At 45.9% G+C, this 19,076-nt stretch overlaps 1 protein-coding gene across 1 annotated transcript in view; it reads left to right on the forward strand.

Moving 5' to 3' along the window:
* Positions 1-18,522, forward strand: part of setbp1 (SET binding protein 1) — a 39,393-nt gene extending 20,871 nt beyond the window's left edge. Inside the window, exons 3-7 of the mRNA XM_049577988.1 lie at positions 5,237-5,652; positions 5,991-7,931; positions 8,391-8,598; positions 8,712-9,774; positions 13,686-18,522. Coding sequence (XP_049433945.1) covers positions 5,237-5,652; positions 5,991-7,931; positions 8,391-8,598; positions 8,712-9,774; positions 13,686-14,191 — 4,134 coding nt within the window. The 3' untranslated portion in view covers positions 14,192-18,522. The remainder of the gene's footprint in view (positions 1-5,236; positions 5,653-5,990; positions 7,932-8,390; positions 8,599-8,711; positions 9,775-13,685) is intronic.
* Positions 18,523-19,076: the final 554 nt, after the last annotated feature.

Consider the following 19,076-nt stretch of genomic DNA (forward strand, 5'->3'; position numbering starts at 1 on the left):
TTAGATGTATACTTTGTGTAGCATGTAAATGTGTCTGTCATTACTGAGCGGGTGAAAACCTCCAATTGCACCGTAATAACATGCTTCGGTTCAGCCAATCACAGGCTTTTGTTCAGATTGAGTCATCTACGTCTGAGCGTGTCTGAAGAGAGTGTGACAAGGAGACTCTTGGGTGTTTTCGCTGCTATCTTTAGAGCACTCCAATCTGAAGGATTACTGCTGTGGACGTAGGAGGGAACATTTTGCTTGGGACCTACTGCTGTGCATTAAATCTGGCTTCTGCCTTACAGTTAGCTAAAGGACAAATGTACTGTAAGACCGAATCAAGCCCAGCAGGGAGGGCACATATAACAGCACGTAGAAAAGAATATGCTGCAGAAAAAGTGAGTTTTTTGGCTCAAATAATCAAGACCTTTTTTTGTTAAACTGTAGCTGTAGGCTGAACACATATTTGTGGAATTGCAGCATTAGCCCGAGAGTGGAAGTTTTGAATGGAGCCCAATTTCCAAACTTTCCCACCCAACTTTCCCAGAAGATGCTTTGGCTGGCACCGATGCCACCCGAATCTGAGATAGTGGAGCATTGGCTGAGGCAGCACACGCTGAGTGAAAACAGACACACAAATACACACAATTTTAGGCAGCGGGCCTGATCCCAGTGATCCACAAACTGTCCCACCTTGACACCCCCTCATCTTTCCTCCCCCTTCTCCTCCCTCTTTTCTCTCCCCTGCTGTGGGTCTCCTCAGGCGCATGAATGGAAGTCTTTATTCCCGGGAGAACTGGTGGGAAGAACGAGAGAACGAGAAACAGGGATGGGGGGGGGGGGGGTCTGTGAGAGTGGCCACAAGATCAACACAGTGCCTCTTTTCTCCTCCATCGCTTTTCCCTCCTTTTCTCTGCACCCCACCAAACCTCCACCTCCACCCTCCCTCCCTCTCCTTCTACCCCGTTTTAAGTGCTGTGGACACAAAGCCGTGTTAGTATTCATGGTGTTTGTTTGCAGAGGAGCTGTGTGTGTCTCTGCATGTGTGTGTGTGTGTGTAGAGCTGTCAGAAACACAGATCACAGCGAAGCAGCGCTCTGAATGGAGCTGGAGAGAAGGGGAGGGTGGTGGTGGGGGGTAGTTCCCACAGGGGGAGAATGGTCAGCTCCAGAAAAGAGAAAAGAAGAAGAAAAGGAGGGATGTGATAAGGAGGAGGGGGCAGTGCACGAGGCCACAGGGGCAGAGGGAGACAGCATGGTGTCAAAGCCAAGGACAGTGTGTGTGAGTGAGGGGGGAAAGAGAGGATCATATCAATCATAAGATTTCGGAGGGAACTAGTTGTTAACGGGTCTAGGCACCTCTCTTCTTGTTTTTCTGCTGGTCCTCTTCTTCCCTCCCTCTCTGCCGCTCTCATTCTTTCAGTAACCCCCTCCCTCCCCATTTCTCCCTCTCTCCCTCTGTCTCTCTGTGCCTCTCTCCCTCTTTCTCTTTGTGTGTCTGTCTGGACAGCTGCCCAGTTCCATACACAGGGAAAAATGAAACACTCTAACCACCGGGCGTGCAGCCAAATAAAAGGCTGCGAAAAACTATTTGAAGGGCAGCGTGTTTGTGTGTGTCTGTGTGTGCGTGCATGGAGTTTGTGTATATCTTTGCCGGTGTATTATGTGTGTATATGTGTGCTGGGTTGTGAGATTTGGGTGTGCCTGTTTAGGGTGTTCTTTCCCAGTATAATGGTGCAGCCAGGGTGCTCTCTGCGTGTGTGTGTGTGTGTGTGTGTGTGTGTGTGTGTGTGTGTGTTTGTGTGTATGTGTGTGTGAGGGAGAAGTTCCACTCTGAGTTTCAGTTTATTCAACAGTGGAAAACGAGAGGCTGCAGGAGAGGAAAGGACAGGAGGGGCCGTCACATACCTCCCCTCACATCAAACTAAAGGAGAGAGTTCAACTTTTTACATCCAGCTCTGCGTTTAAAAACAGCCTGCTACAGTCAGATGCACACACACACATGAATTTGTCAGTAAATATATGCTGACTCATTTGCAAAGTGCCTTTCAGTTGGGTGATTGCAGCACTTAGTCACATATTATCCACAAGCTCCTCCGCTGCGCTCTGACCTTATCTAATGGTTACATCACCAATGGAAAGGAATGTGCAGCTCCATATCTGCCTGCATTCGGGTGTCGGAGAGCTTTTGTGTGACTGACTGAGACCAATCCATGTTGTTACAGTACTGACCCAGAGGAAGACATCCTAGAAATGGATGTTGACCTAGCTACTGAGCACGACCCTTGACCCTTGAACACAGCCCTGCCTGAACGCCTCGAGGGAGGGAGAGTGCATCACACGGGTTCAGGACCAAACATGCCTTGGGTCTGTTTTGTGCTGGCCTTTCCCCATATCTAAATTTGACCAGAGGGGACATGTAGAAGAAGGACAGTGTGGAAAAGGTTGAGGCCTCACAGCTCCTGTGCTTGTGGGCTGCTCCAGGGTCAGAGTCCATGCTAGTCCTAATACTCCCGACCGCTGCCCCCTGCTGCAGGCCAGCAGTAGCACAGTCCCTATTCACACAGCACATGACAAGAGCTGGGCAGTGTACTATACACATAAGAGGAATATCAAAATGAATTTGCCAAGTACAGCAATTTTTTTCAGTAGCATTGGTGCAGCCGTGCAAAACATGGAACAGAGAAAAATTCCCAGCACATATCAAAGTGTAGAGTAATTATCACATGACAACTAGAGCTGGAAGGCTTAATCGTTCATTAGTCAACTATAAATTAATCACCAGGTCACTTAATAACTGTTAAATGGGTTTAAGTATTTTCTTAAGAATAAAAAGTCAAAATTCTCCAACTCCAGCTTCCTAAATTTGAATATTTAGGTTGGGTTTGTGGTAAAAACAAGACATTTGAGGATGTAATCTCCGGCTTGGGAAACATTTTTCACCATTTTCTGACATTTTATAGGCCAAACAACTAATCAATTAATTGAGAAAACATTCAACAGATTATTCGACAATGAAAATATTTGTTGGTTGCAGCACTAATGGCAACCTGTCAAGTTGTATGAGTGATTTAGGTTGACCCCTGTCTGGAGAAGGCAAGGAGAATAAGTTGTTCTCTTCACACCGTGTTGACTACAACAACCAAGGGAGTACCTGGATCCATTGGACCACTATTTATATCTGCTTGTGTGAATATCAGACAGAGTATTTTTCCTGGAAATGCTTCACGGAGTGTAAGAGGCGGAGACGAGGGGAGAGGGTGGTAGAAGGGCGGAAACTAAGAACAAAAAGCTGAACTGGTGCCAATAACCCAACCACAACCAGGAGGAGGGGGGGCTCCCTATTTCTGTTCTTTGCTCTGCTATCTCTAGTAGGAATGGTGTCCATGCCTCCTCTTTTTATTATCTCTCAGTGGTGGCTTTGTGGTTAGTTATGTGTGTGTCTGTGTCTGTGTGTATGTGTGTGTCTGTCTGTCTGTCTGTCTCACACTAACCACCATCATCTCCCTGTCTGCCTTTTTTTTCTGTGCCCTCCTTTAACCTGAAACAGCAGGTATTCTAGGACAGGTTAAATGAGAAAGCATGTGTGTATCAGGTGTCTGTCATCTTATCCCTCTGTGGACTCACAGCATCTCCTCTCCAGTGTCACCACACACACACACGTATTCACACTCATACTCATACACATACACACATACATCTCAGAACTGAAAGGACACCATAGCAGTGTGTTCAGAAGATAAACGAGAGTACAAGCACATGCATTTTCTAGCATTGTTAATCATTTACGCTGCTTACTGTTTGCTTGTGTGCAGTGTGTGTATCATTTATGTGCACAGTGTTGTTTTGCACAGCGTTCATGTGTGGGTTTTTTTGTGCTACTGAGTGTCCGCAACTTGCTTCTGGCCAATTAACAGCTTCTGCAGCCAGTGTGGAAGTACAAAATGAGTGTGGCTGTCTGACTGCTGATGGGACGGCAGAAAGAAAGAGGAAGAACAGTTGGATAGTGATAGAGAAAGGATAGAGGCAGAACAGAACACTGGCAGGGTAAAAGATGAAGTGCTTGTTCTTGCAAATATATGCAATGTGATAAGACCTACATACATTATATGTTCCTGTACTGTGTGTATTTGTGTATGTGTGTGTGTGTGTGTGTCTGTGTGTGTCTACCAAGAGCAAGAGCTAATCATCTGGCAGGGTGTTGATCCATGTAGACTTAAATTGGTTGCCTTACTGTTTTTATACATTTGTGCCAGTGTGTGTAAAGCCAGGATTTCATAAAGCCTTTGAAATGTGTGCATCTACTGTATGCATGTGTGAGTGTGTGCTTGTGCGCTTGCACGCCTGTGTGTATATGCTTAGAGGCAGGCCTGTGGTTAGGTTACATCTCCCTGCAGCGCAGCAGAACAGTGTCTTGTTGCGTCATACTGAGTCTGTTAATAACAGGCTAAACCACAAAGGCCATCCGCTGCTCTATTTCTCATCTTCCAGCAGTACGCTGATTATGCAGCAGTGATACATTAAGCAGGTTTATGTCGTCCAATACGGTATATCAAGCTTTTACATTTTCGGTTTTACATTGACACATGTAAAATAAGGTACTCGGTGAAGGCTGACTTCAGATTTGTGGTCCGTCACATGAAAGATGTAGATAAATTGTGCTATAGTTTCAGGGCATGTATTGTATAAGCAGTTCAGGGGATGGTCGGGATGACGGTTTAAGTTACAGCGGCGAACAGTACAGGAGAGTTGTCAACAAAATGAAGGTAATATATAGTAAATAATTCTGGGTCTAGGGCAGTCAGTGTTTAATACTGTGTGCAGTCAGACACCCCCAGCTCCATCCCCCCCAGCTCTCACAGCATGCAACATCCTTGCCACAGGAATTTAATTGCTCTGTAAACAAGCCTTTTGTTTTGTTGCACACTGTTTGCTCATGCACACAAGATGTATTAAAAGCTCCAGTCCTGCCGCGAAAAGACGAGAATGTCATATCAGAGCACAGTAAATGACTGATTTGATTTATGCTGACAAAAAGAAACTGACTGCAGAACTGGATGCTGTGTGACATATGTATTATCTCTGTGAAGATAGGCTGATGTTATGAAGACAGGAAATAGAGTCGTCACAGTTTCATGATCACATTATCATTATCATATCATTTGTCTATCCCTGCGGCTATTTACAGCTGTCTTGTGATTGCAGATCATATGTAGTAACCAGTCTTTGTTTCTCTTCTCTGTCGTCCCCAGACATATGAGCGCCAGTTCAGAATGCCTGAGCAGAGAGAGGGAGGCCTGCTGCAACTACTGGGAGATCATACTCCGCCCAAGCACCAGCTTCGCAGCTCCCTCCTTCCTGCACACACACTCTCACACACACAGCAAACACAGCACACCCTCACGCAACAATTCCAACACGCACACCAACACCAAATCAATCCGGACTGGATCGCGTCTACGGCACCTTCTGTATCCCCGGCCAATCCTGCAGACTCTGAGCCAGCCAGAGAACTGGCAGGAGCCAGCAGGAGCTCTTTGCTCGATCCAACCCAACCTTTCTCACGAACAGCAACACGGAGCCCCTCGCCTCAGAGATCCTTGACTCCAGACCTGCAGCTGCCAGTGGTTACAGATGCCAGTATTCTCAACTTGACCTCTCTCAGCAGGTACGGTTTGTTTTCCTGTGTGGTCAATGTTATCATGAGCCAAACATGATTATTAGAACAAATATACTGTGCACTCTGCACTGGGGATAGCAGACTGTTGATATAATACTGTATTGTGATATGCTATAAAGTAATATTATATTTTTTTATTCAGTTTTGCTACATTGATGATATGAAAGTCCTCTTGTGATACCCATCCCTAAGTGTCATCACACACAAATAGTAAATACTGGTGAATACTGGCACTGGTTGTAAAATATTGGTGAAATACAAAACAATCTTTCTCTCTCCCTCCATTCCACTTGTCATCATTTTTTCCTCTGTACACATCTCTCCAGGGGGAGGGGGTTACAAGAGGTCAGTGAACAGCTCTTTGGGAACATCAAGAGGAAGTACGGCAGGAAGGACTCCCAGAGGATGCTCTGTAATCCCCACAGTGCTGATACACCTTGGGGAAGACAGCCAGAGAAAGGATCGGAGAGCCCAAGTAATTCAGAGGAGAGGCAGAAGTACAGGCAAGAGGAGACGGCTGAGCGGTTCCACGAAGAAAGAGAGGAAAGGAGAAAAGAGGAACGAGAGCGAGCGACTGCTGGGAGGAGAGGAGATGAAGAAGACAGAGGGATGCCCATGCTGACAGAGGAAGGGAAGGGAAGAAAGAGGCGGAGGAGGCCTTCTTTTGACGAGTCATTTTCTGTAGAGGAGCAATTACAGCAACGGCAGGACTCTGACACTACAGAGAAGCACCAGCCTGGGCCCCCAGAACCTAAAGTAGCACATAAGATGGAAACTCACAAAAATGATTCTCGACTCACAAGCCAGGCTGATGTCAGCAGAGAGAGGATAGAAAAAGCAGAGAGAGCAGATAAAGGCGATAAAAGAGAAAAAGGAGAGAGGGTAGATAGGGTGGAAAGAGGAGAGACAGTTACTGGTGGATCTGAACCAGAGTCAGCATTAGGTGCAAACAGAATGAAAAAGAACCCTGTCGGTCGTCCGAAGATCAGCACAGATACCATTAAACACAGAGAATCTACTCAAAATCACATCAACAAAGCCAATCCTAACCCAAACCCCAGACTTCCCAGCCCAAACCCCAGCCCCAGCCCCAGGGGCAGCATCAGTCCCAGCCCGAGCCCTAAACCTAGGGCTAACCTTAGCCCCAGTCTCAGCCCCAGGCCTAGGACGGCCCTGAGTCCGAGCCCCAGCCACAGCACCAGCTCCACAGCCAGTTCCAGACCAACCAAGGCCAAGGACAGATGGTCCTACCTGAAAGCTAAAAGCTATGCCAGCCTTACATCACCGCAGCGAGACAACCGGGGAAGCCCGTCGACTTTAACTGACCCACCATCAGCCTTCCCCATCACCCCTTCTAGCCCCCTCTACACCAACACCGACAGCCTGACCGTCCACACACCCATTAAGAGAAAACGAGGACGCCCTAAGAAACAGCCACTCCTAACAGTGGAGACCATTCATGAGGGCACGTCCACCTCACCTCCAAGCCCACTGGCACAGGAAACCTCTTCAGGGCTAAATCGTCGGAGGAAGACACACACACTTAACACATTAATGGCCTCCACAACCACCAGCGCAAATTCTAATAGTCTGAAACTAAAGCGTGGCAGGGGCCCCTCCAGGCCAGTGAATAAGATGAAGCTTGGGAAAATGCAGAGCATCCTGAATGAGATCCTTTCAGGTTCCAGTCAGAACGGCGCTCTGGCTCTGAAGTCATCTTCTGCCCCTGTTAGCTCGGCTATGAGCGCCATGGCGTCCACCATTGAGGCTCGGCTGGGAAAACAGATAAATGTCAGTAAGAGAGGAACCATCTACATTGGTAAGAAGAGAGGGCGGAAACCCAGAGCAGAAGCCCAAGGCTCCACTCCTCCCAAAACCACTAGGGACAAGCCCTCTCTGTCTCTGTCCACGTCCAGTCTCTATGAGAGCCCTGTAGTGCCTTCCGCCACCTTGTCTCCCAGCTCCAGTGCTCCCTCCGTAAGAACCAGCCACTCTGATGCCACTATGCCCAGTTTGCAGCCCATCTCAGCCCTGCCCTCCAAACCGCCAGGCAGGAGCTTCCTCTCTGGAGGATGGAAACTGTCTCCTCCACGCCTTCTGGCTAATTCACCCTCCCACCTGTCAGAGGGTGCGTCTGTGAAGGAGGTGACCCTGTCCCCCATCAGCGAGTCCCACAGTGAGGAGACTATTCCGAGTGACAGCGGGATTGGGACAGACAACAACAGCACCTCAGATCAAACTGAGAAGGGCCCCGCCTCTCGACGCAGGTAAAGTACAGTTCTACTACACTTCTTAACATTTCTTGAACTTTGATTTATTTTCTTTTGTTATTTTATATTTCACACTGATATCACAGCGCAGCTCTGGCCACATAGGTCTTTCTGAACCCGACCTGAGCCCGAGAGAGTTGTAACCGAGCCCAGCCCAAACCCGACAGGCATTCTGGTTTTTAAGTCTGAATATGACTCGAACCAGACACAGTTAATGCAACGTTACTGATGCAATGAGATTGCACTGCCATGCTGTTGTTGTTACCATGGTTACAGCTTGCCTATAGACCATGTCAATGTCATCAGCAGTTGTAAATAATAAAACCCGAACATCATTTGTACATATTAATATAAACCCGGCCCAACATGTCGGGTCAGTTGGGTATCCATGCTCTGACACATTCATAAACATGCAGGTTTTAATGTGAATGTATATTTAATGTTGTTTACATTCAGGTACTCGTTTGATCTGTGTGGGTTTGAGGCCACGGAGGCTGCAGTCCTGGAAGCATCCAACAGGGGCAGCAGAGCACGCTGTGAACGGCAAGCAACTGTTGTTGACAGCTTCCTATCGCAGCAGGAAAAGAAGCAAAAACATCATCGACGGAAGAGGAAGTGCCTACAGAGCCGGGATCATCTTCACTTTCTGTCAGAACTGGAGGAGGTTAGAGACACTATGATAAATTAATGTGTAATCTTTGACCAAGTCCCGTGATGTACAAGTGCATTGTTTATGGTGTATTTTTCTAAATGTTTTCTCTTTTGCCCTCCCTTTAGGTTGTGTTGAAGCTCCAGCAGCTACGAGTGTCTCACAGACGATACACCTGCTTCCCCCAGCACCCGTACCCCTCCATTTTCCGCCTCAACTTCCATCATTACTACCCTGTCACCTACGACTCCTACCCCTGTGACTCCAGCTCGTACCTTCGCAGGAGCGCCGATCTGAAGGCTAAGAGGAGACGCGGCCGTCCAGCCAAAGCCAGCGAGCCAATCACATCGAAGCTGCCTTTTGTTCAAGGATATGGTTATCCACTGGCAGGGGGAAATTACTATGCACCGTATGCGATGCCTTACGCACCTCCTCTGAGTCTGGGCTACTTTCCCCCTGCTCCCCCGTTTTATCTCCCCCACCACTCACTAGGACCTGCACCTCCATCTCCCTTCATGAGGCCCGCTGTCCCCCCTCCCAAGGCTTTCCACTCTAGTGGACACTCAAAGCTCCAGCCAGGAGCCAAGCTTCGCAGTGCCAGTGGCCCACTCCAGGGGTCCTCTGTAAGAGGAGAGGGCCTGGGATCTCTGGGCAGTGGCAGTGCAGGTGGTCTCGCAGGGGTTCGCCTCCATAAGAGGAAGCACAAGCACAAACATAAGCACAAGGATGAACCCCTCCTTTCACTGCGAGATCGGCAGGAGCTGGGGGGACTCTTCAGCGGAGCTAAGACCAATGCACGTCTCAGCATGCTGAGTGACAGGAGGGACTCTGCCAGTCAGGGCTCTTCAAAGCATTTGGAGAAGCAGAGGGGCAGTGGTAGAGGCTCAAGCCTGGGATCCAGCTTAGGGATGTTTGAGTCAGACCAGCTGTCCACACACTCCCTCGCTGACAGCCAGTTTCACTCCCGTCAGACTCGACAGCCAATAAACAGCTTCATGAGCAGCTACAGTAGCCAATCGCAGCGGTCGGAGTCAGCTTCTGACCTCTTTTTGGGGTCACGAGAGGACGAGTGCGGAGGGAGGAGCAGGAAGACGAGGCTCCCTGTGTTTGGAGATCAGGGCTTAATGTCATTCCAAACTGCCAGGCAGGAGCCAGGACAGATGAACAACTGCTCCAGTCCCTCCCTCACTGGTAAGAACTACTTACATCGGGATTACTAGTTCATTTTTAAACCACCAAGTGTATTTACAAAGACATGCACTGCCCGTTTGCCATGATCAGAAACCATGACAGCAGGAATGGTATTTCATTTGTCAGCGGCAGCACAGTGAAATGTATTGCCTACTTTGATGATGTGTTGGAGGTTGGAGGTTAGCCCATACTGTAGTAATCACCTGTTGCTTACTTGTCTTTATCCAACCAGTTCACTCATGGCTAGACTTCTTGAAGCTACTTCACAATAAAAACCATCTATGGATCACCTGTGGAAAGCTTCTGATATAAAGCATCAGTAGGGGGTGTTCGGCTGACATTAACAGTAGATTAACACAGCAATGGACCTCATTACAGATTCGATTTCAAGTCAAGATAGGGTAGATCATAAAACAGCGAGGCTCCTATCTGTTAGAGAAAAATAGGAACAAAACTACAACTGACAGTTACTTATATACTATACACAGGCGACAAAAACAAAATGGTTGAAAGCTGCACATAGGTAGTGTTTTAAAAATGTGTCTTTTTGACCACAGATTTAGCAAATGAGTTAAACATGATTTTGACATAGCTTTGACAAGGGTTGCTGCATTGGATGTGCAAACTGTACACTTAAACAGAAGATGTGACACTTGTGCTTCACTGTGTAGCTACTGTAGTTGCAAGCCAGTTATGTATATTTTTAACCAGCCAAGGTTGCAAAACTGTCAACATAGCTAAATCTGGGAGCATGTTTGCAAGACTAATTGGTGTCCAATATATTATTCTGCTCCCTAGTGATGATGGGCTTGTTATTTGCTGGCGTAGAGACTTAATCATATATTTAGTCCGAGTTAGCAGGGTTCCCCCATTTTAAATGTTGATGGCAGCACACTCGTCAAGGTGATTTCTATTTATAAAAATGCTATGTGCAGCATTATCCGGACTTAAAGCGGACAAAGAGGCAGGGTAGACCCAAATTCTCACTTCCAAACTAATGTGTATTTTGGTACATTCTGTATTCTGCTGTCTTTGAGCACATCTGGCTGGGGATAGAGAGAACGTAATGCATGGATGGAGACGACTATAATTCACCAATCTCTCCTTCCTCCCCTCCCTCCCTTCCTCCTCTCCTGCCAATGCCTTTGCCAGAGATATATTATTCACACAGTGTGATTTATTTTCTACAGACACGCCGTAAAAGGCCCTTGCCTGTGTTAAAAGAGCTGGCTGGCAGCCAGGGGTTTAATGACTGGGGCCTAGTCCAGTGGTGGGGAGGAGAAGCCAGGGGCTCAGTTAGAATACACCCCCCCACCCCAGGGGATCCAGGACGGATGACTCATATACACACAACCCCCCAGCTCCACACACAACCCCACCCCCCCATCCTACACACAGCCCCCCCTCCACGATATCCCTCCAGTGCTGTTATGCCCCTTTTACCTTCCATGTCCTTCCCTCTTCCCCTTGTGCTGCTTCTGCAGTTCTTGCCCTTGTTTTCCTCCTTTGCCTCTCTTCACAATCCCCACATCCACACTCAGACTTCCCCTTGTTCCTCCGCCTCTTCCTCCCCCTCCCCCTTCTATCTCTCTTTCCTTCTTCCCTTTCTCTCTCTGCTTTTTCCCTTGTCTCCCCTCCCCCTCGTTCCCCCATTACCCTCTCTTTTCCCCATTCTCCGTGCCCCTCCTCTAGCATGACTTACTGCCTCACTTCACAGCTTTAGCCCAATTAAAACACAGGCGTGTGTGCATACGCATGCATGCCGCACAATCATACATGTACGCATGCACGCAGAGACCCTAGATACACACACATGTACGCACACAGATAGACAGATCCCTATCCACATGCGGATACAGATGCAAAATTCATATTATTGAGCATGGGCATGAACTCTGAGTTTGTAAATCATTCCTCAGTAGAACGAGTTTGTAGTGATTTAATTTTTCATGTGTGTGTGGGGGTGCATCTGTGTGTGTTATTGTGTCTTCACTAATCAGAAGGTCTCACTGCAGCTGACAGCAATCTCTCACATGCGTATTTGCATAAATGCAGGTCATCTTCTACTGAATTGAACACAATAATTTTCTTTGTGTCACATGACTTGTCCAAACGGATGCATGCACATCCACGCAGAGAAACACTCTCGCTAAATGATGTACATCGAGGATCACTTTATCCTGTCTGAAACCTGGTCTGTGTGCATGTATCTCTACGTAGCAGTGACTTCCTATTCCACAGAGAAACAGGTCCTCAGTGCTATACGGCCCCTCACACTGCTGAAGGTCACTGGTTTTATGTTCCGTGTATGCAGCTCATAAATTTCTGCTACTTTGTAGTGTGTGTGTGTGTGTGTGTGTGTGTGTGTGTGTATGTGTGTGTGAGTGAGAACTGAGCGTGTGCACACTTCTGTGCAGCTCATAAACTACTGCTACTTAGTGCTTTCTGCATTAGACTAATTTCACTGTCTGCCCTGAATTCTTGAGCAACAATAGAGGGAGATGTTCCGCTGAGTTTTAAATGGAGGGCGGTCAGGCCTCTCTTCATCTTCCCTTACGCTTAGTTCATTAGCAAACACCTTACTGTGAAGCTATGCGCTCTTAAACTCTTAATTTTCCCTTTAACATTCCCATTTGGTTTCTTTTAATGTAAAAAAAAACCATGGCATGGCATAATTTTATTCCAGATCTGCTTGTTGCAAATCTTAAAAAGTGATTTCTATTTAATCAAGATGCTGTTTTTAATGTAATATTCTCAATGTGTTGTGCGTTACTTTTTAAAAATTACCCTCCAATCCAGCCCGCCATATTTGGGTTGCAAGATTCAGAGCTGCTGTGGTTTATTGCCGTCGTCATGTGTTACTGCAGAAACCGGCTACATTGTATCCGAAGGATTCTGGAGGGAAAGAGGAGAAGAGATGGTTAGGGAATCCAGGAATGGGAGTAAAAGCTCAAGAAAAAGAGACCGAGCATGTTGTATGCACACTGCTTGGGGACTGGTGGCTGATTGTGCTTTTCCTCCATTTTGGCTGTGGCTCAGTCTGAGCCCCGGGAACGGTGCCCAGGCAGAGAGAAGGGGGGGGGGGGAGCTGAGAAACAGGACAGAGATGGGAAACAAAAAGAATGACAGAGATGGACCAAGACCAGGAAGCGGTTTCTGAAATAGAGACGGAAATGAAATGGTGCAGTGTTACCAGTTTAATTGAAAATTAGAGAGTAGCATATTGCCGCCCATGAAGAGTAGAGTGGAAAAGAGAATGAGAGTGATGGGGAAAAGGGGAAAGAGACAGGATAGAACAGCGTGTAAAGGGCATACTGCCCAGTTCACCAGTGTGAAGGAAACAATATGGCTCCAGTTTCTTCTGCTCAGCCATTCTGAACTGCTGAATTCATTATTTGTGCATGTTGGGCATGTGAGTGTATGCATACGTGTGCATTTGTATTTGTGTCTGTGCATGTGGAGAAAAGTGTCGATTTGTGTATTTGTATTTGTGTGTTTGGCTTTTTGGCAGCCTGTGCTCCAGATGCACAGGGTTGTTATTGTGTAGCGACATATTAAATGGTTGAAGGAGACATTTCTGTGGGTTTCCTGCTTGCAGAATGGGATCTCCTCCTCTCCCCTCTCCTCTCTGCTCTCTAGTAGACAATTACAGGATAGGATCTGCTCTCCTGGCTCAGCTGGGCTTTGAAAGGCTTACATGAATATGTCAAAATTAGCAGGAAGCTCTTGAAGGAAAAAAAAAGACATTCTCACCATGAGCTAAATTGGCATGATGTCTTTCCTGGCCTTTCCAAGGCTGCTGCTTTTGACTGACATGCGAGCAAGAAAACTCCTATCTCTTTATAGACTTTGCTATTTATTTACCTTGTGATGTTTCACCTCACTCATGCCCACTCTCTCTTCTCTCCCAGATGTTCCCAGTAAGCGGAGGTATAAGCGACGTGAGGTGGAACAGATCCAGAAGGACGTGAGGAGGATGCATTCTTTGAACTTTGAGCATGTGCAGAAGATCCTCCGTGCCAAGCGCCTGCAGCGACAAGCCAAAACAGGAAACAATGTCATCAAAAGACGGCCTGGGCGGCCCCGAAAACAGCCCGTAGAGGAATCGGAGCCGACTAATAAGAGAGAGGAAGAGCGGGCTGATGGTCGGAGTTTGGACATGTTGGCCGGTAGGAGAGGTGATGGGAGGACTCTGGGGATGCCTGTCCTGGAGAGGTGTGATGACCTGCCAGGTCGGCAGAGCCTCAGGCCAAGCTTGACCCCTGAGCCTCTGGAGTTCTCAAATCATGATTCCATCTCAGCAACAATTGAGACGGTGGTGCATCAAGCGCGATCTGTGCCTCCGGTGGCCAAAGGTGGGAAACGCAGAGGCAGGGGCCACAGCAGGGACGAGTTATGGGCTCCTTCAAGTCAATAGACCTGCAGGAGAAAGCAACCTCCGTAACCCAACGGAGAGCAGTTATTGGAGTCAGTGCTGTTTCCAGTGCAGCGTCCTTAATTCTTGGACTCCTTTGGTGCACTTTGACTTGTTTCTCCTCTCTGATTGGTGAGGACTACAGAGGGTCAGTGGAGGAGCAGGAGGAGGGAACACTTCCGGTACCATCCCTCTGCTTGCTACCAGACATGAGCCTTTCAAGGATTCATTGGACCTTCATTTACAATGGCACTATATGGTACTATTTGATACTGAATCTGATGCTATAAAAGTGTGTGGTACTTATGATAGTGTAGGATATTATGTGATTCTTTATGTATCTGATACAGTGATGTGTATGGTACTTTATGATACTGTATCTGAATGTGGCTTTAGCCATATATTTACCAGCAAGGGGAGGGGAATGGTTAATATTAAACTGTGCAGCTCTGCTTATTTTTGCCTTTCTGAGGAAGCTTGTCAAAGACATGTGGGATTAAACAGCAGTAATTAAGCCACCTTACCCCAGTACTTATCCCTGTGTCTTGCTCCCACCCTCATCTTTACCTTTCTTGTGCTCTCTCCGAGGAGTAACTGACACTTGCTGGCAGCTCCTCACCCCTCGTCCCCCTCTCTGCTCCCCACTCACCCCAATTCTTTAGCCCTCCCTGGTGCCTGCCGCTCAATTCATCTCCCTTTGTCCTCTCGTATACTCCCTATCATGTTTTACATCTCCCATTGCTTGAGCTCCCTCAGTCTACCCATTTATTTCTCCCTCCCTACTCAGGCCTGTCCTGATCAGTGACATTAAGGCAATATGGTGGATGAGACTGTCCCAGACTGTACATAGAAACAAAGTCCACTGTTGCCTGCCTTGTACAATGAGAAACCAGCTCATAGACACGTACTGGCATACAGTATATCAAATAGAATTGTTGTACCATAGACAATGAAAGTTGTGTATTGTTTTATAACCAAAAACAGACATGGGTGCGACTCAAGACAAGTTTGTTTTCAGACAGAAAGAACCACATATATTCATTCATACACTCATTATTGTGTTTATATCCAGGGGGCATTGCATACAGGAGGAATATCAGGTGTGTTTTTTGGTAAACCTTAAAATTGGTTTATTGCACTATGAAAAAAAACCCATACACTTGCATCAATCAAATGCAGCACTTACATGCTTGTTCCAGCCTTATGTTTTGGCCTTCGATGGTGTGGATATCCATTCCAGAGAGCATGCATTATTTTAATCAATTTGTATATGCAGGCTACGCAGCCAAAAGCGTCAAACTGAAGCCCTAAGTCTGAATCGTGATTGGACAGTTCAGCTGAAGAGGGCTCACAGTCAGTGTTTTGAAAAGTTAATCCCAGTCTTTCTACTTAACATGATTTTCAATCCATATCCTTGGAAATATTTTTTTTTTAAGTAAATCCAGTATTTAGATTTAGAAACCAAAGTCTCAGTATTCAGTGTAAGGATGTATTATTTAAAAGAATCTAAATCAGAGTTTGACAAACTCTCCACCATGTTGGCACCAATGTAAAGCATTCCTATGTGCACTCTAGAATGTAGCCATCTTGGATTTTTTTGTGTCAATATGTTAAGCCTTTGTTAAACTCTATCTACAGTATCTGTGGCTTTGGGTAGTGGTTGGTATTTTCTCAAATAAGTATTTCAGAATATAAGCAATGGATCAGTGTTTCTTTGGCAACTTTGTTAATTTTTTTTTTTTTTCAGGAGATTTTCTTTGGGTTGGGTGGGATTCTCAGTTGCAGCAGTTCAACTTGTGCCTTATGTTTCTTTCTCTCTCACCAATTACATTTGACTTGAGAAATAACAAGTGGCAAAGAGTGCCCCAGAAATTGACCCCAAATATTCATGATTGTGCATATGACGCATGTGTCTTAGTCATCAGAACCCTGGCACTGCCTGTGTCCCTTCACAGCTTCCATAGTCAGCATCCTCTGTCTCCCAGCTTCCTCCTAGTTTTCTGACCCATATTATCGTTACAGAACTAGAAGGGCTGGACTAATGAATATAATATGATATTACTGTGTTGGATACACATCGTGTACTGGCCTACATTCTGCTTTACAGCAGTGTTCGTAACAGAAAGATCCACTGTGTCAGATGTGTTTCTATCCAGAGATATTGATTGTACTCAGTGTCCCAGATATAGTTGAAGAACATTCACTCTGCCCAGTAATTAACCAGTCATTTAAAACTGGTTATGCACTTGGCAAAGGAGGAACAGAGGAGGTTGTCATGAAAACCACGTTCTCCTACATTGTTGTTTGCTATGCATCAGGCCATGCCTGGCAATGACCTTAAAAGGAATTTCTGTTCTGGGTCCACCCTTCGACAAAGAGAAATAAGTGGTCTTATTTACTGAATAAAATGAATTCATGTAACAAGAATTGTGAATAATACCAGTAATAATTTGTAATAAGTTGTGCAGAAAGTGACTATCATTTCATGAAAACTATAGTTACTGCAGCTCTATGCAGTACAGCCTTAACCAGATGTAAAACTACAGTATTGAAGTGTTTGTTGTAAATAGTGTTAGTATGTCCATCCTGCATGGATACCGGTTGGGCTCGGCTATGCTGGGACTGTCTCCTAAAACCACAGTAGACCTTTTCTCCCTATTAAGACTGCCCAAGACCCAAGGAAACATACAGAAACTGACTACCCTGATTGATGGATTTTTCTATTGGACAAATTCTGCTGTACATTGACAGTCATCCCTCCAGTCCATTAAATTACACAGAATGCTAAACTGATTTGCCTTATCACACCTTCGAAAGTTCTTGGAGGATAAAAGCCCCTTTGTAGTGTACTCAACCAAAAATAGGAATCCCCGCTGACTTGCAACTATTTCGCCTGCAGCCAGTTGGGGCAGCGCAGTAGCATGAAGAGTAAGCAAGTGAGGTTGTGTGTAGGGGGGAGTTCTCAGAGGAAATAGCCAAAAATACACTCGTCCTAAAGTTAGTGCGCTTAACCTTGCTTTGCTAGATGACTTTCGGTGGGTCTGCAGTCTGTTGTGGTGAAGATGAGGTCTAGATGTGTGGTCCGTGAGGTGTAGAGACTACACGCTTGGCAGCTTACTCCACACTGTGGTCAGTCAGTGGTTTCTGATGTAAGAGTTAAAGACCCCAGGTGTTGTCTGTCCTGTCTGTCTCTCCTACCAGCCAATGCTCCGGTGCCTTCTAACACTGACAAGTATTGTCCTAATCCAGAGCTTTCACTCTACACAGAGACTGCAGAGGGGATGTGGCTGTGAATAGGGTTCAAGGTCACTGTTGTTGTATTGTATTTAGCAGCCAATCTGGACCAGTGGCTACAGGACACCCCTAAGTACTGATGTAAGGGTCTTCTACCTTGTCCTAGGTCCTAGCATCAAGGGCAGCGCAGCGGTGTTTGACCTTACATCAGTGGTTGGGGGTGTGTTTACTGAAGTCCACACTTACCAGTTCACTACAGCAACTAGAATGGGATATAACGGCACCTAAATTTTGATCACCCCCCATTCCCTTTGTAGCATGCTGTGATGAGTGTCCTACACATGGAGTGAGGGGTCACGTGAGACAGAACCTCATAAATGTACATGTAGTCATCCTCACAGCATATGTTACAGTTCTAAGCTATAATGTTCAAAGCTGAAAGTGCAGATGAAGCATTGAGAAAACCAATAAATGTACTTCTTTAGAGCACAAAGTGAGCTCTTCTAACAGTGTGGGCATATTTTAGTTTGTATACATAGTGTATTTGAACCTTTTTCTAGAGTGGGTTTCCTTTATTTGCATGCTCAACTTGATTGTATGCATAAATATTTTAGACAAGCCGAAAGTTGAATTTCAATTGAATTTGGAGCAAGACTTGTACATTGTTTGATATGTTTCTTTTTGTAATGAATTTTTTAATTCATGAAGCATTTTTGTACATTGTATGAATATTAAAAACTGCAAATATTTGACATATAGAGTAAATACTAGATGCGCATGCATATGCATATATCCTTCACAGTATGTATGTGTAAATGTACACATATATTTTGTATTTGCATTTGCTGGCATACAGATATATGTCTTAAGCACATATATACATGCAATATATATGTATATCCATGTCCGCTGGCATGCTTTTGGTCATGTTTATCTTTCATGATCTTGTAGGTTCATTTTTTTATTTCTCTTTCCTCAGAAAGAAAAGCTCATTCTTTTGCTACCCTTCTGTTGGCTGGCAGCGTTGAGCACTTATTAAGAAGAACTACAGTTGAAGTTGTTCATGTTATCCATTGTGTGAAATAATAAATGACTTTATTGACAGCTGATGGTGGCACTTTTTTCCTTTTTTCTGGTCAGTATTTTATTGAATTTGATTATCTGATTTCCTAAAAACTGTGTTGTCACATGCCGAGATAAGGCTGATTTTATCTCTAGTGGAGATTGTGTGTGTGTGTGTGTGAGAATGTGTGCAGCACGCATGCGAATGTGTGTGGGAGTAAGATGACAGGAGGGTTTGCTGCACTGTTGGTGCTGAATGTCAGATGGTCTCGGTGAATGAGTACTACCCCACAATGTGTTCGCTTGTTGCGGTTAAAAGAGAGGGAATCCTCTCATTAGATTATGCTACAGCCTCACTCAGTCACACTCACACACACATACCTACACACTCGTACTTTCGTACTTGTTCATTAGCCAAGCCTACATCTCTAAATCCTCTCTGCACTAGCCCATCAGTGCCTGTTCTAGGTGGGCTGGGCTGCAGGCTGCTCTGTCATTGGACGGAGCTGAGTGGGAAGTGCCCCACTATTGGCTGCTGCCAACTAGTAAAATTCTTCTGTTACCATGGTTGCAGGGTGAGCTGCCCAAATGT

Source organism: Epinephelus fuscoguttatus, linkage group LG6, assembly GCF_011397635.1.
Source record: "Epinephelus fuscoguttatus linkage group LG6, E.fuscoguttatus.final_Chr_v1".
NCBI classification, from domain to species: Eukaryota; Metazoa; Chordata; class Actinopteri; order Perciformes; family Serranidae; genus Epinephelus; species Epinephelus fuscoguttatus.